This window comes from Rhea americana, unplaced genomic scaffold (assembly GCF_003343005.1).
Source record: "Rhea americana isolate MKP2758 unplaced genomic scaffold, rheAme1 scaffold_296, whole genome shotgun sequence".
Lineage (NCBI taxonomy): Eukaryota > Metazoa > Chordata > Aves > Rheiformes > Rheidae > Rhea > Rhea americana.
This window is the reverse complement of record NW_028186419.1, coordinates 139,055-165,890: the sequence shown is the minus strand read 5'-3', so window position 1 is coordinate 165,890 and position 26,836 is coordinate 139,055. Positions and strand designations below refer to the sequence as shown.

The 26,836-nt window shown below is 38.4% G+C and overlaps 1 protein-coding gene across 1 annotated transcript; it reads left to right on the top strand.

Moving 5' to 3' along the window:
* Positions 1-2,832: 2,832 nt before the first annotated feature.
* SLC16A9 (solute carrier family 16 member 9) lies at positions 2,833-17,573 on the top strand. The gene is made up of 6 exons (XM_085309343.1): positions 2,833-2,913; positions 4,581-4,809; positions 13,293-13,436; positions 14,294-14,389; positions 15,492-16,400; positions 16,721-17,573. Exons 2-6 carry the CDS (start codon positions 4,614-4,616, stop codon positions 16,897-16,899), a joined length of 1,524 nt encoding a protein of 507 aa, XP_085165469.1. The 5' UTR covers positions 2,833-2,913; positions 4,581-4,613; the 3' UTR covers positions 16,900-17,573.
* The last annotated feature ends 9,263 nt before the right edge of the window (positions 17,574-26,836 follow it).

The window sequence follows — 26,836 nt, the reverse complement described above, 5'->3', positions numbered from 1 at the left end:
GCGGTGCTGCGCGCGGAGGGGCTCGAGGGCGCGGTGCGGCGCGAGCGGCTCCTGCCGTTGGGGCAGCCGTTGGGGCAGCCGTTGGGGTGGGGCGTAACCCAGGTGGGCTGTTGCAGCGCGCGTACCTGGGCGCCAGGTCGCGGGGATGCGCGGGTCTTCGCGGGATGGCGCCTCAGAAATGCACCGGGAGGCTGCCCTGCAGGCACTCCACGTATCGCAGGTCAAGCGTAGCACTGACTCGAGGTTACAGTTGGAAGCGTTGGCTGAGAAATGATTAGAAACTTAAATCTAATTCAGTTTAAAGCAAAGGATGTTACAGTTTTGGCTGGTACTGTCTTAGTTTGTACCGGTGCCTTGCAAAACTGGAATAGCCGAGTGTTAATCACACGCTGGTTCTGCTGACAACGGCTTTCTTCACAGCCATGTGCTGTTCACAGAAAACAGCGTACTTAACAAAGCTTTAGTTGCACAGAAAACAAACTGAAAACAGTCTTTTTGCTACTGTCTGTCTCAAGATTCCCTTTGCTGCAGATTAATACAAGTTTCTCTGCCTAAGGCTAATGTCTCTATCATATTCATGTTCTTTAGGTCATTTTTTTTTGTGCTCTCCTGTCATCTTTAGGGCTAATTTTTAACATATATAGCAAAGGTGCTTAGCATTGTGATAAAACTGGTAGTATTTAAGAAAATAGCCAGATACTGCTATCATTCCACATTACAGCTGTTATTGTTCAGTTTGTTCTTTAGTCTAAGACCTAGCTCTTTTTGTGTGTATTTTGTGAAGACTTTAATCAAACATTCCTCTTCCTCTGATTCTTATTCACTCACTGGAAAGCTTTGTCTCATTAAACTTCCAGTTGATACCTAATTCCTTAGGCTTTATTTCTCCACTTCTGTTTCTCTGAAGTGAGTAGATTTTCTGGAAGTCCAGCATAGCATCCTTAGGTTGTGCAAACAGTAAGATTAGTGAAGTGATTCCCACCTAAATATTAAAATCTTGAAATCTTTCAGGGACCATACTTGTTAAAGACTTCCTTGTTGGTCTCAGGAAAAAAAAAATTGAAAACTAGGGCTGTTCTATTTTTTAATGATCTGGTGTATCTTCTTTACAGTCTGTATCCTTCTTCCTGAATAGAGAGAGAAAACAGTGTAAGAAACTTTGGACCCCTACCAACCAGATGCACAGATTAGGTCTCCATGCAGGCAGTAATGGGCGTAGTGAAGATTTGGTTCCTACTGTCAACTCTTGTGCTTGCTGCTAAATTTTTATACTACAACTTACCTTGTTCAGGAAAGCGTTAAATAAATAATATACCAATAAAAAAGTATATTGATACCTTTGGTCATAACAACAGCTTGATTCACTAGGACACCTTTAACCACGTATTATAGCTGAGGGGACAGGAGCCTCGCACAGGACCTTCGGCTCCTGTGCTCTCTTCAGGAGCACTTAATGCTTTCACAGAAATTAAAAATTATGCCCCGCTTTAGGTAGTAGATACCCAGTGATATGAGGTAAAGGAGCAACCTGCAAAAAAAGGAGAAGAAAGACCAGGTCTTGGCTGTTCTTAATAAACAACTCTGGGACTTTTCAGATCTGTTTTTCATTTCAAGGATGATTTCTGCAAGGAAAAGGATGGTGAATTTCAGTTTGTGCTTAGCAATTACAGATTGCAAATTGTTTGATATGTTTAGAAAAAAAAATCTTTGCTATCTAAAAACCTGTCGTTTTAACTGAAATGTGCAGAAGATTGCTGCAGCGCAGAGTAGGAGACTTCAGGATGTGAAAGGTCAGATTTTTTTGCTGGCAGAAGTTGGCAGAGCTCTGTTAAAGTCCATGAAGCTACACAGACTTGCAGCAGATGAGGAACTGGTCCTGACATATATGTATTTTAGTATTTCTATTAGAAAAGACTATGTGACCTAAGACTAGAATTTTTTTCCCTTTCCAATAAATGTTTAAAATTGCAGAACTGCATTAAATTTGTTGTCTTTGTGCCGAATGTTAGCACTTCAGTGTAATGAAAATCAATATAACAGTTAAAATGTGTTTTTTTTTTTAAGATTACCTTTTAAACAAATATGAGTTGGAATTATGCCTATCTATTTCTGGTATTTTACTGTTTTTTATTATTTCTTTTTTTGTCATAGTGGAAGTGTCCATTTATTGAAACTGTTACACATTTTCACCATTTTTACTACAGTCATGGACAAAACATGCCAAGTACTATGTATTTAATGCAAGGAGAGCTGCATATGTTTTGTGACTATATGTATGTAACTTAGATATTTTCTGTAGAAATGAGAGGATCCCTTTTTGAAAAATTTTAAGGGTTATTATTGTAAGAAAGTACTTGTAAGCAGGTTTTTAATGCTTTGCTACTTTTAGGCATGGCATGATTTTTGTATGTACTTGCTCTCACCCTTGCATCTCATATAATCAAGGGAAAACATAAACATTTACTCTGACATTTGAGGAGGTAAATTAGAACTTATATTTATAACTGGAACATGTGTAACACGATAACATTTATAACTGAAAATACTGTATTTTGAAGGTCTGTCAGTATGTTTGAAATCTTTTAAATAATTCCTAAAAGGACGCAGAATGGTTAAAGTTTATTTTATGTTTGTAGGCGATGTTTTTGTTATTTTGAGACCCAAGGCTGCTGTCAGCTATTAATGAATTGCGGGAGGGTCAGTATTTCTCCACTGAGGTAACTTGATTGCTTTTAAAGTTCCTCTGAACAGATATTAAAAAGAAGTAAGTTAATGTGAAGATACTGATTTTTCATGGTTGTTTCTACTGTTGCAGCAGTGCTTTCACTAAAATCTTTGTGCTCTCTTTCTGCAGATAGAATTGCCACGTGAAGCTATGCTTGTAGAGAGCTGAAGGATTCTAGATCATCTTCTGTAAGTACCCAGGTAACATTCAGGTGCATTTATGAACTGGAACTGGCTTTTTTCATGTCTCTGTAGTAACTATTCCTAAAAACTTTGTGCAGAAGCTTTTTGTAAGTATTCGATACAAATTCTTAAAAAGTGCCCATGCTTAGCACAGGGAACTTGAATGAAAGTTCTGTTATTGTCTACTCATTTACACCATATACTTTTATAAAACAGCCATTTTTTTCCGTGTCAGTAAAAAGTTCAAGAACTGTCTCCTCAGGGCTGTAAATCAGTGAGACTTGCTTCTTTTTTCTGTTTTGCCTCTTGGGGTCTCCTAGAGCAGAATTTCTGCTGCAGCACTGTTAATGCGTAAGCTGTTGTGTGTGAAGATAGTCCTTGAGAGCATGTCATAAGGTAAACAGGGTGAAATCTTATCTGCCTCTATCTTACAGCGTAAAGGAAACAAAATTGTTGAGAATCACATATCTTAGTGGCAGAACCAGGAACAGACCATAGGTTTTAGGATCATCAGTTGACTCACTACAGAAAGGGAAGGCAACTTAGGTGCGCAGGGACTCTCAGTATATGAGTGGAATCATCCTAATTCCAAAGCAATTTGGCCAGAAAACTTCTAAATTCTTTGCTAGATGTGGTAAGTCCCAGTCCCTATATTCACAAACTAGTCCTCAGAGTGTGTCAGTTACTGAAAGCCATCTGTGTAGGTGACCGATCTTGCCATCCAGAGGGGTAGATGGAATTTGGGGACAGGTCAAAAATCTAATGATGTTCGGGGATGGGCGTGTAGCTGAATGTTGGATAACGTATGCAAACTCCATAGAGGCAGACACTGAAACAGCTTATAGGAGATGTGTGTGTACGTGCGCACGGGCATCTGTGTTTGTGTAACACCATCATGGCCTGGCATGCAAACCACATGCGTATATACTTTTAGAACTGATCTGACTTACTACTACATACAAAGTCATTTTTGGAGACGTTGCTCCTCTACACTTCGTCTTCTTCACAGAGAAGAGTACAGAGTGGTTACTACTACTGTAATGTGAGTGTCTCTCTTTTGGCCTGCCCCTCCCAGAGTACGCTATCTGATGGCAGATACCTTGTTAAACCTGGTAAGGTACTCTGCTGGGAAATGAGAACAGAACTAAATGCGGATTTTTTTCTTGACCTTAAGTTAATATTTTCATATTTGTGATTTTTTTTCTTTTTTTTTTTGTTTTTTTTTGTTTTTTTTTGTTTTTTTGCGGTCGTTTTATATTTGGGCCATTTCTTCTCCTTTGAGCCTATACAATTCACTCAGGATAGCCAAGGCATTTAACAGCTAGTGGCCACGTGGTCCTCTTGTTGAACAATGATGTATATTAATGCCTGAGATTGTTGTAAAGCCTGTTTAACACTTGGAAAACGAGAAGTTCTCCCTTTCTGTAATATAATACTGAGGTATGTATGACTTAATAATGCCTCATATGCTGTTCCTGTGTTGCGCAGAACACGTAGAAGTATGGAATGGTAATATTATTTTCACTGCTGTATACTGTGTTGCATATACTGCTTGAAGACTGATTGGCAATACCCGCTGTTTAAATGTGTACTTTCTGTACAACTCACTAGCAAACCTAGGTCAGTTATATTTCTAATGCTCTGTTCTGTTTGTTTTTATTTTGTTTGCACAGGATCTGTGTGTACATCTACGATCATCGTACAAGATGGTATTTCGAAAACCACCAGATGGTGGCTGGGGCTGGGTGATTGTCGTCGTTTCCTTTTTTACTCAGTTCTTGTGTTATGGATCGCCGCTGGCGGTGGGAGTCTTGTATTTAGAATGGCTGGATGCCTTTGGAGAAGGGAAAGGCAAGACTGCTTGGGTTGGATCACTAGCAAATGGAATTGGATTGCTTGCCAGTAAGTGTAGATGCAGTATATATCTTAAAATGAAATGTTTCCTTTATAATAGATACTTCGGTCTATATGTGCTTTTGGAATTATGTTGAAGGCAGCCGCAAATGCGGAAAGTGAATGAGGACGCTGCGTTTTTGTTTTAGGTCAAGATGGCTTAAGAACAATTACATTAATAGTTCTACTATACATAATATAAAAAAATACAGTGATAAAAGAGCAATGAAAATATTGCCCTCAGAAAATCTCAAATTATTTTGATTGAGTAAACTAGAAACATCAAACTTTCAGAGAAACAGAACCATAATTTTTTTGTTGTTAAGGCTTTGGGACTAACTTTTGCATTGGTATCTTTAAAATCAAAGCAGTTGCTAGCCTGAAGTATCACAAGTGTTTCAACAGGAAAAAGGAAAGGTCAATTAATAAACTGATGACTACTTTTTAAGCTCCAGAAATAAAATTGCTAGTTAGGGTGGATAAAGGCTCTTTTTCACTCTTTGTTTAAGAGAAAAAACTCCCTTTGAAGCCTAGAAAGTTATATATAATGGTGGCGTTAAGTAAAACAACTTTACTGGGAACTTTTCTTCAGTAAGAAGTTGTTGCTTGAAGAGGAAAAGCAGGCTTTTGGGGAAATAAAACACTACTTTGGAAGTCCATAGATCTRTTTTGTTGTTGTTGTTTTAATATTAAGCATGGGTATTGTACACTAGCTTCTGCTGTTCAGAGGGTCACCATGGAAACTATTATCTTTATACTGAATCTGGCAAAAAGTTTAATTGTCTGTCAGCAGAGCAATCGCTATGGGCAAAGGCAATTAAGTAACTTAATGGACAAAATACAGTTCTAGATTCTGAGGAAATCTCTCCTTAAAAGAAAGCTGACGTTCAAATGGTGATGCAGAATTGAATAAAGAGCTGTTGCTTTCTTTGACTATATGGCTGCAGAAATGCTGGTGTTACACTCATGTTAGGGACTTGTATCACTAGACAGAACAGAAATGGGCAAAGGCAAACCACAGGAAAGCTGTCTTCGGTCTCAGGATGTAAATGGGCACAGGAATGCAGGTTACTCTTCCATCATACTCAGCGCATACTCTGTTCATAATTTAAGGACATTAATGCATGTACATTAAAGGATTAAGACCTGAATTAATTTGATTGAGAAAGGAAGTGAAGGAAAAGGCTGAACAAGATAGTTACTGAAGAAAAACTAGGCAGAAGGGRATTGCAAGAGAAGGAGTGAAGAAAAGCCTTCTCTCTGGAGACCAAAAGTTTATGGCTCACAGCTATTTCTCAGTCACTCTTCTGACAAGAGTCTCAGCCCATTTTCTATTATGCCAGMACCATACTAGTTTCCAGATTTTAATTTTCTCTGCCTAGCTGCTGTAGTAACTGCTCATATTGTGCTTTATAGCAAATACAAATTTCTGTGACTGATTAATACAAATAAAGGTGCTGTTGTAATTTATTTTGGTATAGAATAGTTAAATCACTTGAAATTTCGACAAGGGATGGGAGGAACTCTCGCCTGTCAGAGCATATTTATTCTTTCAGTTTGAATTTTGAAACTTGCACAGTGGGATTGGTAAAAACCTAGTGATGATAATGATTACTGGCTGATTTGGGCAGACCTAGTACAAAATAGGGGGAAAATCTTGTTTCTTTCTCATATGAAATCGTTTTTCTTGAGAGGATAAATTCTACCTTTTTGATGATAAAAGCTTTCTATTGCAAATAAGGAGGAAGTTCCTCCTTATGGAACTTAGTAAAGACTAAAATAAGGGAATTGACGCTCTTTAATATGCACGTCTATAAGAAGCAAATAAGCTACTGTACCATATTTTCTGTGCCCTCTATGTGAGAGATCTGTTCCTTTCCTTTCACAGCGCAAGAAGCATACATGGTGTAAGAGTCACTGAGAAGCTCATAGGAATGCTTTCATACTAGCTTAAAAGTAATACGAGTGTAAATCTCTAGCTGTATTTTCATTTAATAGCAACTCATTTAAGAGCTGCAATTACTACTAAAAAAGCACATGAAAAGATATGGTACTTAAATTTTTTTGTTAGAAATGCTTTGGTCTCCCATCATTTAAAAATTCAAAGGCCTTCAATAGGTTAGTGTTTTTGATTTGTATAGGGTACATTTTCAACCTTGTTCATGAAACATGTAATCTCTTACAGACTTTGTTTTTCACGCTGTTTTCAAAGCAGGCCTTTTTCACACCTAGTCACTAGTTTAAAGAGCATGTATGTTTTAGTGCAAAAACACTGACCTAATGTATCACAGAGTCATGAATACCAGAAAAGAGAACTAGTTTCTGTTCTTATTTCTGCTATTGCAGGTTCTGCTATTATAGGCGAGACAGGACTCTTGTGTGTCGTAGGTAGCATATGTTAAGAGATGGTCAAGCTAAGTGAATTTTTCTAAATTACTGTATTTTCATATATGTGAAAAGGTATTTTCTGTACTTTAACAATCTTCCCAAACAAGCTGATTTCCCCAGCAGTATTGCATATGAATGAATGAATAGTGGTAATAGAAGGACAGATTTACTACAGACCCTTTCAGTGATCCCCCTGCCTCTTACTGTTCCTAACTTGACTCTTCTACTAGTTGTTCCTTCCCTTCTCCTCCTTTGTTTTGATTTTCGATCTCTGATATAGTTGTCCAAAGACATGTACTTTTCAAGTATTGGTACTTTTAAAGTGATCTAAATTGCATGGAGAAAATTTTGTAATTCCTATTTTAAGGCATTTGTTGTATTTTCCATCCCTTACAACTTTTCTTGGGAGTTAATTTCCTCCTTAAAAGTATGTAATCATATGATTGAAGTTGTTCAATTTTAATTTTCAGCTGATGGTAATATTATCTTTAAGTGGTATATTTTGAAGCATTCTGGAAGAAAAGCGTTATGTATGTCTAGAGACTGCAATCAAATTACTTCTAAATTTTCTTTTATGTCTGCAACTTGACGGAGTCTCTTTCCTCTTGATCCAAGAGTCCTCCACTCCTTTATTTACCTTTAAGGCTCTTCTGTGAGCCCTCTCCAAGTTAACAGCACCTTTCTGATGCTGTGGATGCCAGACTGGAGAAACAAAGGCAGTTATGGTGGTTTGCATCTATGTATGGCAAGTAATAGTAGAACCTCTTTTTCCTGCAGAGATTTTTCTCACTGACAGACAGCTGAAAAACAACAGTAGGTATTTTGCTACTGTGGGAGGCAAGTCCAGTGACTTTGCTAGATCAGTACTGTAATTACACCAGAAAGACAAATATGTCTTTTTATGTATGCCACATGGCTCAGAAAAAAGGTTACTGTGCATCTTCTCCACTTCCCTCCATAACTGTAGTCTTAACTCTTTAAGCTTAAACGCTTTAAAAAGTGGCTGATGCTGGTAGGTCCTTTTACATTKGCTGAATTGGTATCCTTTCTACAGTGTTTACTTCTGACTTGTGTGAGAGCTAAACTTAGATTCGAGACATGGAAACCCAGTACAGCACCGTGTTTATTGAGATGAATTTCCTAGCAGGCTGTGTTCCATTTCTGTCCTCTCGCTTGTAACGCAGGCAGTGTTGCTAAGGCTGGTGTCCTGCCACAAGCAGGAGAGCTCATCGCCTGGAAAAGGGATTGGGCCAGGGTCCGGTGGATTGTTGCTGTGCAGGATGATGCTTGTTATAACTCACTATGATATGACCTTATGGTGTATTGAAAAAAAAAGTGGCTGAAAACAGAAAGAAAAGCATCAATGTCCTTTTACAGAGCAGTGTTGAGACTTCCTCTACGATACTAGGTGTCATTCTGGTTCATACCCTTCGGGGTATAATGGATAAGGCAGATGGCTCTCAGGATGATGTAGCGGAACTGAGAGTCTGTAGTATAGGAGGAAATTAAAAGGGCTTAGCATGTTTAGCCTAGTTGTTTTACCAGGCCAGAGGAGAATATTTATTCTGTTCTTGAAAGTCCTGTGTTTCTTCTACACCAAGTGTTCTTAATTTTACATCCATTTGAAGCTCAAAATTAAATTAAATGTGTGTTATACTAGTTAAAATCAAAACAGACAAAGACTTTGGCGTCTCTAATTGGCACCACAGCTGCTTATAGTAAAAGTTGGTTTCATGGTATTYGGCCTTGCAGGATACACCAGCAATGTCTCCCATTCCCCTTTATTAATGGAGAAAGAACACAGGGAAGATTTTTTTTTTCTTGAAAGGCATATCTTGATAAACTAACATCGTGTTTTCACTGGTCTGAGGCATTTAGTATCAGATGTCTAAAAAGCATAGTTCTGTGTTTTCAAGCAGTATTTTTACAACTTTGTAAAAGACCTTTCCAATGTTTACAGATTTTTTTGGACAAAAGTCTTACATGTATATAGCTCCCACGGTAATCTATGGAAGCTATACAAAAGCTGTTTTTTTTGGGGGGGGGATGGGGTGGGAAGGAAGGAGGGGGGTCCTCCCAAAGAGGAGGTTCCTCCAAACAGGATTTCAGTTCATTCAGTATCTTTTTCAGAAAGGAGCAGTCTTTTCAGTCAGTCAGAACTGGATTGCTCTCTAGTGTAAAAGTTTTATAATCTAGTGTTCTTGCCCAAAGTGCAAAGACTTGGAGAGTTTCTTTATTACTAACTAGTTTTAGTAATGCTTTCCATATACAAAAATTTTCTTTTGTTATGTCTAGTGGATTTTGCATATAGACAATTAATATTGCATCGACTCTACAGTTTCAACAGGCTCGGACAGATACCAAGGAGGATGGGTCAGATTAATGMATGTGATAAGAAAAAGAACTCAGTTTTCCAGTATTGTTTGTTTAGTAAATGGCCTTGTGTGTGTATGAGCTGAAGGAGGGAGGACCCTAGAAATRAGAAAGTGGAGGAAGAGAATATTAGTTTGAACAGAGTTCTCTCTCCATGTGAGAAGATGGAGCAAGAGAGTGTTGGTTCTTGATATCTGTAAAAGAAAAATAACTTCATAGTGAAATTGCAGACTGAAGTATCATCTTCACAAGGAATGTGTCTACAGAGGTCAGAATATTGTGGTAGTTATAAAATTCTTGTGTGGGAGCAAATGACTGTTTTCACATCTCACAAAGGACTGACTATAACATCCAGATCTCACTGAGGGTAAAGTCTTTTATTTCTTGAAAAAAATCTTCAGGAAAATATCTATGTACAAATGAATCCTCCCAGGAGTTCCTGTTTGTGATTGCTGCATCAGCATCTACTGTCAGAGCCTGTCCTTTCTGTTGCTTCTTTTTGTCTGGTCTGAGGAGCCTCTTGACCTGCAGAGCCTGACACTTGTGTTATCTGGCTGCTGACCTTAAGCAATCATGTGCAGAAGAACACTGGTGTTCTTGTGCTGACTTTTAATTCTTTGATAATACAGTTTTCTTCCTAGAGTTAGCTGCCATTCAGATAAACTGGGTTGACAGCCTTCTGACAGATTTTGTTCTAGTTTTACAATACATGATTTGGAAGGAAAAAAGCCCTAGGGATTTTTTRTATCAGAGGTAAATATTTATAAATATCTTCAAATATTATGCTAATACCAATGCTAATGCTTGGAACTGTTTAGCAAACTGAAGAAAATACTGTCTTAAAAGCCACTTTCTATGCTTCCTATTGAGGAAGGCTGCTGGAATTTTATTTTATCTTGGTCAAAACTGCAGTGAGAAGTGTATCAGTGGAAGGATTTTTCTGAAATACTGTCAACTAAAAAATCRTCATGCTGCCTGAAGACCCATTTTGTTTGAGAAAGTAAGAGTCCATTTTGAACAAACTCCACAGGGCAGGAATTCACAGAGCAAGTCTGTCTCACTTGGGAAAGTTGGATGTTTGACCAGATTTAACTGCCCTGAACCCATTGTACTTGAATTACTTGTAGAGAATAACATGTTTGTGTACAGTAAACTCCTGTAAAAATACCATGGCAATAATCAACGGTACTGTATCTATTAGGAAAAAATGYGAGCTCTTTGGGAAGTAGAGAGGAAAGGCAAGGAACAGGAAAAAGGGCGAAGTTGCTATGTATTACAATATTCTCTTTTGTGACTTCTTTTATCTAATGGTACAATGAAGGAAATGTGAAAATAGAGCCTTGAGTGTAGGAAAAGACACAGCTGCTTTTCCTCTAATCCCTTAGACTTGTAATAACTATAGTAATAGTTATTTTGGTGTTTCTTCTTACAAATAGGGCCGTTGCCACGCTGCCAAATCTCTTGCTGTGTGAGATGACACGTTAATACTGAGCTTATTGGAGCAGGTTCTTTAGTTTCGTGCAAATTATTTTCCTTGAAGACAAGCAAAAAGATCTCTTTGTACCGTCCATGCTTTTGATGGTGTTCCAGAGGACAGCATTGCTGTCAAGAGTATGAAGACAAGTTCCTCAGCTCTGTGTCACCTTTGTTCTGCTTTGGGACCAGAGGGTTCTGCCATACTTCAGATCCTGTGGTAGTAATCAGTACAATCTCTAGCAGGGTGGAGATCTTCTGAAAGACRAAAGTGCCAAAATGTAGAGAGCAGGTGGAAAGGACCCTGTTTTAGGAGGGTAGTAGGCAAGAAATAAAAAATAAAAATAGAGCCAATTCCTGTCCCCAGTTCAATTGTTATCACTACCTAAGATTTTTTTTTTAGAGTAGGAAGATTTTTTTTATGTAATACGGATTCAATCCTTTGTTTACTCTTTAAATCTTGTGGTTTTAAGAAACTTAGCATATTAATTTGCCAGTTCTAGTAATTAATTCTAAGAATCAACAACAGTCTAACACTTTCAGCTTTTGTTCTCAGCAAGTTACTCCACAGTTCTGGCCAGCTTTCATCCCCACAGTGTGCTGATTCTTGAGAAGCAGCAAGGGGTTGCCTCTCCCTTTCTCATATTTTCCAAAATCCAAATAAACCCAACTTCTCCAGCAAATTTTCTTGCTTCTTCTTTAGCTCTTACTCCTTACTTGGAAAAGCCCTAATTCAAACTCTTCTTTAATTTCCTTAAACAGATAGCTCTTGTGTGGGTCAAAGGTTCTGACCTGTCTTGTATTTGAGGATTGATTCCCCTGCAAACAAATCTGTGCTCCTGCCTGCCGGAACTGCTTGTCCCGTGGTTGGTAACCACACGAAAACCTTGCCTACATTCCCAGCTGCTTGCTCCTGTCTGCAAACCTGGGCAWGCACCATCATCAATTCCAAGTGTTGTTCACCTTATATTACCCCTCTTGGTTCACCTCCCGTCTGCTGGGAATCTTAGTTATGTGTGAGCCAGGGAAGACCGATAACAAATGGCAAACTCCTATGTTACTGCTCTTGCAAATCATGTTGACCATAGAGGGCCTTTCTATCAGTGTGTGTGAGGTCCAAATGTGAAGTTTCTTTCTGCTTTTAAATAATGTCTTTCATTGTATCAAAATTCTAAGCTGATAGTTGGCAAGTTTAGGATCTCAGGGCTAATATGTAAATCTATTTATGAACTGTTATGATTTTCTTATCTGAAAATCTCTTCAGATAAGAGATTTTTTTCTTTGCAGACCAAGTCCTTTGCTAGTTACTTATTTATGCAGAACACTAAACTTGCACACTGCTTCAGATTAAAAGGCATATTCCAGATTCCACAACTGAAAATAAGTGCTTGTTCTACAACTCCTGCAAAAGAAGAGTCAATTGAGTAGAGGTAGATTAGGAATATTACCAGCAACTTGCTCTTATATGAAAAACTAACCAACCAAGAAATATTGGGGGTAGGGACAGGGAGAAACATCTTCCAAATATCATAAACCTTACTCTAGATGTTTTCAAGAAATACCTTTAATTTTCTGTAGTCTTACTATAAACACCAAGATAGATAGTAAAACACTTATTTAGTAAAATACTGACAGACAGGTATTTAATTCTCTGCAGAATCGGGGAAGATCCTTTGTCTTTACCTGTTATGTCAGCAGATACTTTCTCTGTGTAAGCACCAGGTGGCATTGTGACTGTGATTATGAGCTGAAGTTAATATTTTCCATTTCAATTTTATAAATCTCACCTTATATCAAGAATACTACAGATGTTGCCTTTTCTTCAACACAGTTTTAGGGTTCTGCTTATCAAGAAGTATCTGGTTAGAATTTGGATGGTGATCTACCCTTTTTGCTACCTTTTCAGAAACTCAGTGTAAATCCTGAGGTTTATAATAACAATTTTATAGTCTAGTATATTCATACTATCCTCTGTTTAAAAGTTTTTTTTTTCTTCTCTCTCCCTTTCATCTCTGATACAATTTAGTGTTCTTGATGTCTGTGCCTCCTTGAGCGAAATTTTTGAAAGCCTGATCTTCTTTGTTTTTATAACTTACTGTTCTTAAGAATCATGTAAAAATGAATATCCTGAATTGTTATTTTTACATAATTGTATTTTGAAAAAAAAAATTTTGTAAAGAATATTTCCAAAGACTGAGAATTTAAAAAACTCCTGGTGCTGCTGTTTGCAARTAATATTTTCCATGGTTTTTGTCTAGGTCCAGTCTGCAGTATATGTGTATCATCTTTTGGAGCGCGACCAGTTGCAATCTTCAGTGGCTTTATGGTGGCTGGGGGCCTCATGATGAGTAGTTTTGCACCTAATATATACTTTCTGTATCTTTCATATGGGATCGTTGTTGGTAAGAAGCACCTCCTCTTCATACAGAGACTTATTCTTTATTGTTTTGAGTCTTGGTTTATGAATCTGGAAAAGGAAACTGTTTCACTGATGCAGTTGTAGACACTGGCACTTGAATTGTCAAGGAATATGTAACTTCTAGTTGGGGAGCACAGGCAGACTTTTACAGAATAGTGAAAGATAAAGGCTATGCTTATGTTTGTCAGTGTTTGAAAACAGTTTGTCCTCTGTTGACACTGATGGTTCTTTAAGATGGAAGAACTGAGATTTTACGTAAGGGGGAATCAAGCAGGTCTTCTGTATCTGTGACATGCTAATCTTAAAGGAATAAAATYTCTCAAGGAATTTTGTCATGTGATTATTCTAATTTGATAAATTGGAGATCATTAAGGAGAAATATTGTTCTTTACATAACTGGATTGAACTTAAAAAGCTATGCTAAAGACATGAAAATGCTGTTTTCCAAGTAGGTGATGATCTGCCTCTCAGTTCTGCCGTTGGCTGATGGTTTAAAGACCGCAATTAACTGTGTCAGGAATCTGGACACCTCGCTGGCCAGCAAGGACCCAGCAGTGCGTGTTAGCTCGGGCACAGTGCCATGTGGGCGCAGCTGTACTTTTTTCCAGGGCCAGTCCTTGGACGGAAAGCTGTGTAACTGCTTCCACATAGCACAGAGCCTGAGTTAGTGATCTCCTCAAACCTGAGCCAGCTCCACATGCGTTTTGAGACTGGGAATGGTTAGGGAGAGGGAGGTGGGACAGTGCAGGAGGCGGACAACACTGTCTTATCTGGGGAATAAATGAGGGCATTCATTTCCCAGAGTATGATGCACATTTTATTCCAAACTTCTTTTTTAAGGGCTTGGATGTGGCCTTTTGTATACCGCAACAGTTACCATCACTTGTCAGTATTTCGACAAACGCAGAGGCCTTGCACTTGGCCTGATTTCAACAGGTATGGCTTTTAATTTTCAATCTCTTTAACTTTGGACCGCCGAACAATGCAACTATCATTACCTTGACAATAAAAATCAGGTCTATATTTTTCTCAGTTACTTCTCAAAGTACGTCTAAGGTCAAAGTGTCAGTAGCAATGAACATAGCATACCAACAGGCTTCAGATAAAATAGTAACTGCATTTTCAGATGTATGATGTAGGTTATCTGTATAGACAGGAAAAGGAAATGTATCAAATGAAAGGAGATTCATCAGTAGCTTTGRGCTTTGTGTAGGTCTGTATAATACCAGGGGAAATCTGCCACAGAGCAGTATTTTCCTTCTTCTAATTCAGACAAGGTCAGAGGTGAGAGACCAGGAATATTGGGTGGTATAAATGTGGATTGTCATAATCCCACATTAGTTGTGCTTTTTAAGAAATAGTTGAATTTTGGGCTTAGATTTTTTTTTCCTATCTAAAAGGAGACTAAAGTCTAAAAACTTAGGTTGTGAGCTATCTTTTATGCAGAGAGGAATTGCTAACTTAATGGACAAAGTGGGAATAGTTAAGGAAGCAAACTGTGTCCTGCCTGGCTTTCTGCGTTGTATGGTGTCTCTCCTCTGATCTCTTTTCGGAARTGGTTGTTAGTGAAGTGAGTTCTGGTCAGTGCAGTCAGTGCTTCAGGATCTTGGTGCCTGATCCATCCTAGTGGAATAAAGGGGGATTTATGCTGAAGTGTTCCTTGGACTCATTTTCAGTGACTTTTACTGGGATTGCAGGTAGTCTTCCTTAAGGGCTGATAGTATTGAGCTTTGGTTAGTTTTAGTACATGGAAGACAAAGCAAGTCTAAATTTTATAGTTGCTTCTCCCTTTATTTACCACTCAAGAAAATAAATGGTTTTAATAAAACCTAGGGACAGTCTTCAGTAAATCATTTTGCATTAAAGTGTTTTTTCAAGTCAGTTTGAAGACAAATTGCTCTGTATTCATGAGTTGAAATCTGTTGATTATAATGGGCCTATGCTCTCTTCAGCTACGAGCTGGAAATGTTAAAGATTATTATTGGTGAATGAGGTTCTCAGCTCTTCTGATTAAACYGATCATATTTTCCTTTTGTAGGCTCAAGTGTTGGACTCTTTATATATGCAGCATTGCAAAGAGAGCTTATTGATCTGTATGGACTGGATGGCTGTCTGCTAATAGTTGGTGCACTGTCTTTAAATATATTAGCATGTGGCAGTCTGATGAGACCATTGGAGTCATCTGATTCTCCTTCATCAGAAAAAACTTGCATAGACAAAGTCCCAGATCAATATTTTGTTTACCATGAAAAAGAAAACACTGTTGAAGAAAATATAAGCATCCTTGAAAAGGGCTCCATTGATGAAAAATGTGTGAACAATGTGCCTGATTACAAACAGGATAGCATTTTAAATAAGAATATGTTAACCTCAATAAATGTAAATGAGAAAGACACTTACAAAAAGAAGGTTGTAGAACAGACAAACTTCTGCAAGCAACTTGCCAAAAGGAAGTGGCAGCTCTATCTGAACTATTGGGAGGAAACRGTGGTTCTTTTTAAGAACAAAGTGTTTTCAGCTCTCTTTGTTGCCATCTTGCTCTTTGACATTGGTGGATTTCCTCCTTCACTGCTCATGGAAGATGTAGCAAGAAGTGCAAACATCAGTGAAGATGACTATCATGTGCCCCTTATTTCCATTATAGGCATTATGACTGCTGTTGGCAAACTTATCTTAGGAATACTGGCAGATTTTAAATGGATTAATACTTTATATCTGTATGTATCTACCTTAATAATGACTGGCATGGCCTTGTTTGCAATTCCATTTGCCAAAAGTTACCTTACATTAGCGATGCTTTCTGGGATTTTGGGTTTTCTGACTGGAAACTGGTCAATTTTTCCATATGTAACAACAAAGACTGTAGGAATTGAGAAACTGACACATGCCTATGGGATATTGATGTTCTTTGCTGGACTTGGAAATAGCCTCGGACCACCGATTGTAGGTAAGGTCACGTTAGATACTATAAAATTCCAAAGAGCTTGACCAGACAATTAATTTGCGTGCAAGTAGTTCTAGTTGGTCCTACTAACAGTGGAAAGATGAAATCAAAATCTTAGAAAAGATTACATTTCTGGAGCTGGGCAAGCTGACTGTGTTCTGTTTTCTTCTTTGATGAAAACATGTCTAGATGTTCCTTCATGTCTAGATGTACAAAGTGCATTTTAGATTTGGCTTTTATTTTCATGGTGTTTCTCTACCTTACAGTGCTGTGTTGCATTTAACTCTTCATTGATGCTCTTCTCTTTTATTTTCGCCCTTCAGGTTGGTTTTACGACTGGACGCAGGAATATGACACTGCATTCTATTTCAGTGGCTTTTGTGTTTTACTTGGTGGATCTCTTTTGCTGTTGGCAGCGTTACCCTGCTGGAATGCCTGTACCAATCAGAGCTCAAAGCTGCCTCCAAACACTTACTCCTACAAAGTTGCATCTAGCGCTTAGATGACAACTGGAAAACACTTTATGCTTTTTTATATTATATAACAAAATATTTTAGTAATTTGCCACTTATTTATGAAGTCCAAAAATACTCTTCCACTAGAAAAATTCCATTGTTGCTTGATGTTCCATTCTTCTTTTTTTTTTTTTAAAGAACAGTCTTATTTTGTCTACTATGCACTGTGTTTTCAGCCTTTGTCTACTGTAATTTCTTTTTACCCTGTAATGGGTATATTCTGCTGTATTATCGGCTGTACTTTTTTTAAGGAGGGGAGAGGGACAAAGACTTTGAAACAGAAATAAAGGCCTGATCCTTATAGGAGGAGGATGGCATTACTGTCACCTTTTATAGGTCTCTAAGTTGCACAATCAGACTTTACAAAACATAAATTTGCCTTATTAGAATGTAATACTGTAGTGAGGTGCTTGTAATATCATACTTTTTTTTTTTTTTTTTAAGTTTCTACAATATAAAATTAAGTGCCAATGTAGGGGGGAAGAAGAGGGGGAACAAAACCAATCTTGTGGTAGATAGCTGATGTGAACTTCATCATGAAAGTAAAGATTCTTACTACCACTGAAACTGAGTTTTTAAGTATTGCACATTTTGAGAAGTCTGTTTATATAACTGTTGAACCAAAATCTTTTAAACCAAGGAATAAATACAGTTGTTGAAACCGTGTAAAGAAATGCTTACTTGGTTATGCAAGTTCGTAATCTCCCATTACAGATGTTCAGAGAACCCCACAGATGGGTGTTCTCAAGCATTTGCAAGTCACTCACGGGCTGACAGTGGTGGGGGGCCTCGGTTGTTGCACAGTTCCAGTTTATTAGGTTAGATTTGTTGGAAAGAACTTGCGCTTAATAGTAGAGATATCAACAAGGTAGATTTGGTCAAAAAAAGGAATAATATGATAGCAATGTCATCTCAGTTCTGTCTTTTTTTGGAGTGAGCATAGATAGGAGAGACATTAGCAAAGCAAGCAAGGAAGTGGTGAGGAGTGAAAGGATAACTGAARAGGCACAGGGTGAAGCTGAATGGAAAGAGTTCCAGTGCTCAAACACCAAGCAGGCAAATAAAGAGAAAGCCCCTGAAACTCACTGCCCAGATACTCTCTAGCTAGAGTACAGCTGTGTGTGTGTGCTGGGTTTTTTCTTTTGTTTAACCCAAGGCCCAGGATTGGAGAGACTGATGGGAACTCCCTGTGAGGCAGGAGTCTTCCCGATATCCTGAGCAATGCTTGCTGCTCCTGCAGCTGCTCCTGCACCACAGAGTTGTCTGGTTGCTCTTGCATAGTAGTCACAGAAATCTTTCATCTACCTGTTGCATGTCCTGAGCACTTTGACTTTTTGCTCTTGCTTTAAARGTTACTGGAGCATGTTGGGAAGTCTTGTGTGAGGTGGAAGTCCTTTGACCTTTTGGAGTTAAGATACTGTATGGTTGATTACAAATGCGCAAGTAGGTCTCAGCATTGCTATGTTCCTCAAAAGTCCGCTGTGATTCCACGTCATAAATACTCCGTAAGATTAAGAAGAGGCATTTAACTGAGCAACTTTTATTGTTAAAGGCTATGCACAGAGTTGCTGTGTTTTTGCAAACCTCTTAATGGGGCAGACCTATGTGCAAATAATGTTATTGTTCTGATCCAAGGCAGGAAAATCTAGTTTGGCTTCAGACAGCTTCTACTGGCTTTCTGGGATTTGCTTCTTTTAGTTTGTATTAAAGCTTGACAACAATAAAGATGCAGTTAGTTTGACTCTATTTTTTTCCTCCRTTTGCCAACCAAGGGTAACTATTGTGTGGGKTTTTTTTKTKTTKTTKTTGTTTTTTTCCTAAATTGCTTACTCCATGTATGTGGAAAAATATCTTAAGTAGGGCATTTAATTTATATGTATATCTCCAGTTTCAAACTGGTATCCTGAATATCTGGTGTGGATTTGTGCCAGTGGTATATGCTGTATGGCAGCTGAAATCAGTGTTCACTGTGTGCATATGAAAGTACTGCCATGTGTGTTACACATCTTAAATGGCAGTGGTTCACTGTACATAATATGCATTCAGATGAATATCTTTTAATATTTCTCACTTCTTACCAACTTTACAGTCTCAGTACTTTAAATATGAAACTGATGTTACTTAACCAGTCTGAAAAAACACAGATAGAATTAATGATTGGGCAATATATAGCACACTTTGCAATGGAAATGGAATCTATTATTAGGAAGCTTGATGTGTTTGGAAATATGACTAGTGATCTGTGATAGTTTCCTGATGTAACCTCCCCTATTAGTGAGGGAAGACACTGGGCTGCTGTGGAATTTTATCTTGTCATTGCAGTCAGCATGTATAAGGACTCCTAGTCTTGACCAGTTGGTTCAACACTGTGACCATACTAGTCTTGACTGCATTTGATAAACAAGACGTAGGACATACTGTTTCAGTTCTTGGTTTTGCTTCTTGGATTTTAAGGGATTCCTTTTTAAGAATAGGTTGCCATAGGTGCTGCAACTTGACAGTAACTCAGTGTTAATCCCCGCAATTTGGAAGCTATTTGACAGTGAGGAGTTGTTGAATATTTGGGATTATGTGAATTTGCCAAGTTTTAATTATTTCTGTTCCTTCCTATGATCATCTCTGGTCATAGTTACTTTACAGCTAGGAAAAGAAAGTAGTTCAACTCTTAAGAGTTGCTGTGGCAATAGTGAGCTACTCAGAGTGTGTAGACAATACTGGAGCTGGAAGACTTGAAAGAAACATGAACTGGGGAAATAATGACACTTGATTTTCTGACATGTCTATCCTTTGTTCCCAGCCTCTGTCTGACCTCTGACAGCTGGCGAGACTTTGGGAGCTACAGGTAGCCGTGAGGTGAGCTAGATGCCAGCAAACAGCATACAGTGACCAAATTCATCTGCTTGTCTGCAGTGTCAGTGGAGCATTAATTCTGGCCTTGCCTCTACCTAGCCACTGCCTTTCAAAAATTCTAGTCGTACAATTTTTATCTGAGAGCTTTCTCTTTTTCTGTCAAGCAGACTTCATTCAAGCTGGCCAGTACATTCAGATATTTTCTGGAAGGGCACAGAGGAGGTACAATCTGATTATCTGTGTTTCATTTGTTTGAAGCATGGGTTATAAACATTGATAGGCTGGTAGAGGTAGGTGGATATACACTTTTGCCATGTAGAATGAAATTCTGCATCCTTTGTTGAGTTTTATAGTCCCTGAAAAACAGACCTAGAACAGAAGAAATGGGATACTTAGATAATTATTCTTTATACAAATTTTAGAATAAGAAGGAGTTTTTTCTGTTGCTATATAAACTAATTAGCTACTGTGGAATCAGTCAAAATCGAACATTTATTTTCTTATTGGCAGAGACTAAGAAAATTTATAGTAGTTACCAAGATACAAGACATATCAAACTGCTACATTTTAATAGATTTAAAGATTCTCTTCTGTGCCTTGCTGAGTTGGTGATCTTTATGATTTGTTGTAAAAATGGATTCAATTCCTTTGATGGTCATTACTTTGCCTACATTAAATTGGTACTAGATTACAGCATCACATATTGACATTGAACAATGTGCTAAGTAAAGGATACGGGTCATATGCAGTATGAATCGGTTGAGATGTTTGCATAGCATTATACTGACATTCTAATATTTTTGATTTGAAAGATACTTTAGTTAAGACTCTTCAGAAGGACAAGTGTGGTAAGTATGTCAGACTGAGGATGATACTGGTCAGATTAAAAATGCTGAAAGGTAAATGATACAAATATTGTATAGATATGTAAAAGGAAATGCCAAAAACTTCTTTCTAGTATAAAGAAATTCCTCAGAATCAAAAGCCAATTTCAATAATATTTTGMTCTAGACTGAAATAATTATGCCAAAGACCCAAATCAAAGGTGTCTTGTTCTTTTTAGTAGAAGTAGTCTTCAGAGACATGTCATTATGTTCTCTACTTACAAATTCTGTTTTGTTTTTGTTGTTTTTTTTTTTTTGAAGAAAGACACATCTGCTTTTGAACAATGATGCTTTTAAACAATTGACCAGTTCTCAGAAGCAAATAATCTGAAGCTCGTCTTATACTGTGCTATGTCATTTAAGGGTTTTGGTGCGTGAATTAAATGATCTGGGCAACTTAAAGTTTCTATAAATAGCTGTCTATTTCTGGCTTGTTGTCACTGTCATAACTCTACTGAGAAGACTTGACTCATTTGTTTTATGCCCTCATTGTAGGGTCTATCATTCTGTGCAGTAGTCTCTCATGTCTTTATTTTTTGTGTCCATATTTTGCTGGAACAAAACTATCAGGTCAGCATTAGCTACCTTCTTTTGATTTGTGGGACTTGTTGCTTGCTTGTTTCTTACTTGTTGGTACTAAATAATCATATCTGTCCAAATTCATTTTACTAGCCCTGAAATGTCATGCTACCAGAACCTAAAGGCCAAGTTGTCCAAAATGAGCAACATCTTGAAATTCTTGGCCAGAGTTGTGGAAGTAAAATTAAATACGAATGGTATGAATGCAGATCTCTCAACTTTTCTGCCTGCAGATGCTCAAAACTTCATTTAATGAGGAACAGGAGTCTTGTGCATAGGAGTCTTATGTGTGATAAGGAGTGAAGATAGGACAAATCTTTTGGCTGTGAGGTCTCATCACTGTGCTTTTCTCTCTCTGGATTGCCTGTGCAAGGTGCCACTTTCGTGCTGCAGTTTTATGAGCTAGCATAAGGTGAGAGTTATGAAGCTTAATGCCTGAAGCATGAGACTTAACATGCTTGTCCATCCAGTGTCCTCACTTAGAGTGCCACCAGGAGCAGCATGCAATGTTCAGTTGTGGAACAGGCACCTCAGGAGTCTTCAAGGGAGCATCCATCTGCCTGTTGCTGCTGAGCCCCTGTGCCAGTGCGGAGGGATAAAGTACAGTGAGTTACTCAGACCACAGTTCTAGCTAAGCTTTCTGCAGTGGAAGTGCCTGTTCAAGGCATCCAAACAGTGCATTGTTGTTTGTGGRTGTCATGTTGTAAACCTACTCAGGGAACCCCTGGAAATGCTTCTTTTCAGTGACCCAGATCAGCTTATTGTTTTTACAGTATGGGCTCACATGTAACTGCTGCCACAGCAGCTTGTAGCACGGTGCGGTGCAAGGTTGGGAATGAGCACTGGAGGAATTCCTTTGTAAGCTGTCCTTGTGGTCGTAGCCCCTGTGTAGTGAGGCTGCAGCCTAAAGTGTTCTCAGCTGCCTTTGGTTTCAAATTTATTTTTACCAGGTCGTAGTTAAACTTACAAAAATATTTTCTTTTAGTTCAAATTAGTGGTTTTTTGGTAGTTACTGTTTTTTTCCCCCTCTTTTTTCATGATAAGCTGAAAATCATCTGACTAAACTCTCCTACCTCCTTTCATGGAATCACAGCTCATGTTGAAATGTAAACGTGTTTTTTTGTCATTAACAGCAGTGACTAGAAGATATTACTGAGTAACAAAATAAATATCTATCCATCAGTTTTGTAAATGGCCAACACTCTAACCAACTCTGTATTTGTAGATGTCTACATCATGTGCTTTTTGGTGGTTATAACTTAAAAATTTGATGCATAATGTATATATCAAGTTGCAGAAGGTCATGATGGGTTCTGYTGGAATCAGGTTACTTTGCTGTTCAGTTAAAACATTCCTGGGTCAGAGGGGCTATCATCCTGCTTTGTATTAATTAGGGGGCCATCCTCACAAACCAGAATAACTGAAATTTGCTGGCATATCTTGAATTACAATAAAAATCATGAGGGCAGGTGTACATAAAATGCTTCAATTAATATTTTCTTTAAATAAACCAGGGTTATGTGGAAATGATCTTAGAAAATAAGGGACCAAAAAAATATACTTAGGAGACTGGGCTTGGCAATCTGGTATTTCCCTATGCACTGTGGAATCAATCTCAATTGTAGAAAAGGGAATTAAATAGTCACTGGTTTGGGTATGTRGATGACTATTTTGACTGCCAAAAAGCTTCCTGGGGAGAGAGACAGGGCAAAGGGAAGTCCTGCTGAGCACACCATGACCACACCTTGTTTCTTCAGAAATCTGAGACTTGAAGTTGCATATGACAGGGTGAATTACTGAAAATGGGGTTTCATCCTCTTACCCAGAATTGGAAGGCCTAATGGAACTGCTGCTACCATCTCAATTTCTCTACAGGGAAGATGTCACCTAGAGGGTCTTCCTTCTTGAATTGTCTCCAATTTTGCTCAAGAACAGAATCCCACAACTGTGGAAGACAGATTTATTGAAGTTGATTGGAGCAACTAATTTGAAACAATATTGAATCGATAAGAACTAAAGGTATTGAAATGCTGTGCCATTTGAGAAATACAGATTAAAAACTCCTCTCTTCCTGACTTTTACATGGGCTGGGGGGATGACCATGGCACAAGAGGATGCCAGAGTTTCTATTTCTGCATTTTTGTATTTTTAATCTCTCTCTCTTCCCCTKCAAAGATGCTGCACAAGCTAGGGGCATATAGCAGGCAAGGACTAACCATATGTTGTTTCTTTACAGGTTTTCAATGATTTTTTTCAAAGAGATAATACTGTATATTGTATARATGAACTGTATTATTTAGGCAAAATAGCAGTGTACAAGACAGTTGCTCCAGCTAGAGATTTTGTAACTGTGAGCAGTCTAGAGATGAAGTTGGAAGCTGAGTTTCTCTTCAGCCCTGGGAAGTTGTCACAAATCAGAGACCAGTTTGTGGGTGGAACATCAGTAGTACACTGCGACAAGAACCCTATGGGTTGGTTTGTGTAGGTCTGTCTTCCTGTAAGGATAATGAGGGTTGCAAAAACTGGAGTGGAAAGTAGTTTCTGCTAAAACTAGCCCACCAGTTCAAATCCCCAGTGAAAACAAGCTGATAGGAAACAACACATGATTATGAAAATTTTGTTTTGTTTTGGTTTTTAGTTTTCAATTTTCTATTCCTTGAAGAAGTAAACCTAGGATCAGCCAAACTGAAGGCTATATTTAGTTAATTATTGTCTGATTACAGTTAAGTGCATGTTCAGTAACTGGTAGTCAATCACTTCAGTCATTTTTGTTAACTATTGTAGCACCTTAACAGTTCCATCTGATAATAGATAGTCCAGATGCCCTTAAGCATATAAGACAATATCTGCAGCAGAGGCCAAATGTTTTTGGAGTCATTTGGTGTATTCCAGTGCAGTTGCAATGTATATAAATATTAACTTCTAGCCTGTTGTTAGAAGACAACAAAACAGTTGTTTTTTGTTGAGTGCTGAACTTCTCTACCACAGCTGCCAAAGGGAAAGTGAAATCAATCTTCCAGACTTTTCAGATGAAGCTCAATAGAGTGTTTCGTTTAGTTAGGTAATCCTGATAGTTCATGCTTCAGATGTGTTACAGTCCTCTGGAAGTGTACATGCCCAGAATATAGAGTATTCTGTCTCATTTTGTAGTCAGTCAAGAATTTCCCAAGCAAATTTAAGCTTCCTTGAGCACTGTAACCTCGCACCCACTTTGAACTGGAAGAGATAACTGCTTAAGAGAAGCAAATGGAGGGGTTTTGTGATCTATCTCTTTCAGAATGAAGAAAGAGAGATGATGCAAYCCAAGCCAAATGGCAAGGAAATTTTACGTGGAAAAAAGGGTAAATTCTCTTCTGTCAGAAATACAGCTTCTCAGCCCTGTAGTCCTTTTCCTTCCCATTTTCCTTGTGAACTGCACGAAGAAGGACTGAATATTTACCTTTCTGGCAGGGATAAGACTGTGGGAAGGGTGAATGATTTTTCTTCCCATAGTGTATTTCTCTCTGGTTCTTTGCCGGTAAGAAATACTATATACACTCAAAGACAAGCTAAGATGCAGAATAGACATTGTCTCTCTGCTCAACTTTGCCATAGAGATCCTTTAATGGGTGCAATTATAGCTCCAAAGATTTGGATGTATTACTGCTCTCGGATCTTGWCAAACTCTGGGATTCGCTTTCACCCTATTAATGCCCTGAATGGAGAGATCAGTTATCAGTCTCATTCACCTGCATTTTGAACATTATGATACAGATTGAAATGGCTTTTGAGTAACTTTTAAGGCCTGAAAGGGGCTTTAGTTGCTGTATTACAACAGTTTTCAGCTTACAGCAATTTCTGCTGRTGTCTCTGTTTTTTGAGCAGCAGCGGCAAGGTAGCCTTTAGCTAATAAAGTAATGCTGACTTTTTGAATGCTGACTGTAAAGAGTATTTGCAGTTACAGATTTCTYACTTACCAGTTAATTGTAGTTCTGCAAAGTTACTAAGGAAGCATGCATTTAAAGATTACCTTTTGTGACTTTTCTAAAGCCTTTAAAAGAAGATATKTGCTGGGTTAAAAAGAACAAGCAAGCCCTCCTCAGATACTCCACTGTTTCATTGGACAGTTCTCCACATGCCTGTAATGCAGCTGCCTGGAAATAGGCAGTGTCTGCTCAGGAGCCGCATAGGACACCGACACATCTATTGCCAGAGATGGATACAGATACAGGGAAGCAACTCCAAGCTTGCCGGGTAGGTTAATGTTGTGCGGTAACAAACAGCCTTGCTGTGACTCAGGATGTGTTTGCTCAGGCACAGCACTGAATTAACGTACTTGAGCCTTCACTGGCTCATGCCTGGGTGACGGGGAAGGGAGGCAGAGTTCACTTGTGCTTGCCTAGTCCTGGCTGTGTAGACATACTCATCTCTGCCCGGGCAGTCGCGTGCTGAGGAGACTACCTGATCAGCAGCAGTCAGAAATAAAGCAACGGTAGAGGGGATGCTGCTGGCTGCTGACAAGAGCTTGACTGGGAAGAAGGGTTGTGGCCTATGTACTCTCCATAAGCACAGTGAAAAGCAGTGCGTGTAGGAGCAAGGGAGAGCTGCTTTCTTGACATGGCCAGTGACTCTTTCTATCTGATAATCTGGTGAGTAGGTGTAGTTGGTAGTCAGGATGTTGTGTTGAAGATATTTTGCAACCAATCTTTAAGGCTGTGCTATGCCTTTTTAACAGCAAAGATGCAGGAAAACGTCTTACTGATATGGTAGAGATTAAAATAGAAATGCATTTTTTTGGTGCTTCATTTCTTGCAAGTGATTACCTAATTCCAGATGCCATTTTCCCCCCATTTGTATTTCTCACTTGGTTGTAGCTTTTTTCCAGTTTTTCCTTTTGAGAGACTCACTATAGTTCCTCCACCAGCTCCAAATGCTTACGTGTAAAAGGTGTGATTGTTCAGAATTTACTCAGGTTTCAGTTTAAAGTGGTTCATGATGGACTGGAATAAAATATAAAAGTGATTGGTGTCCAGAGTCACAAGAAAAATTTGCTTTGAAAGCCAGGAAGACAGATTTGTCTGATGCATCTGTTTGAATCTAGCCCTGAATGTTTTTCCTCATAATTCAGGGGTACTTTTACTGGGAGAAGRCGCACAAAAATTTTGAAGTCTTGAGATGGTGCGATGTTGCATCATAATGCATTTAGCATATGATCATGCTATGCCCAAAAGATCACAGAAAGGAAAAAATACATTCCTGAACTGGCCAGTTTTGAGCATTTAGAGCCAAGAGGTAGACTTACATTTTTTTCTCTCTTTTCCCTCTGTTCAAACAAATCATTTGAGCCTTTCAGTGTTTCCACTCTTTGTTTTTGAAGTTGTCAGCTCTGAAGTGTAAGCTCGAAGTGAGCACACACTCACTTGGCATGGGTTCCACATGCTTGTCAGGGTGTTTTTTGCCCCTCCCTTTTTTTTAAAGCCATATGAAGTCCTTCCTTTAATTGCAAAGTCAGAGCAATAGTATACATTCTTATGCCAGTGACTTTTCTCTGAGCTTCCCACCCAAAACGAGCTGTGCTTTTCAAAATAGTTCTGAGTGCAGCAGAACAGTGTGTTCAATTCCTATATCCCTG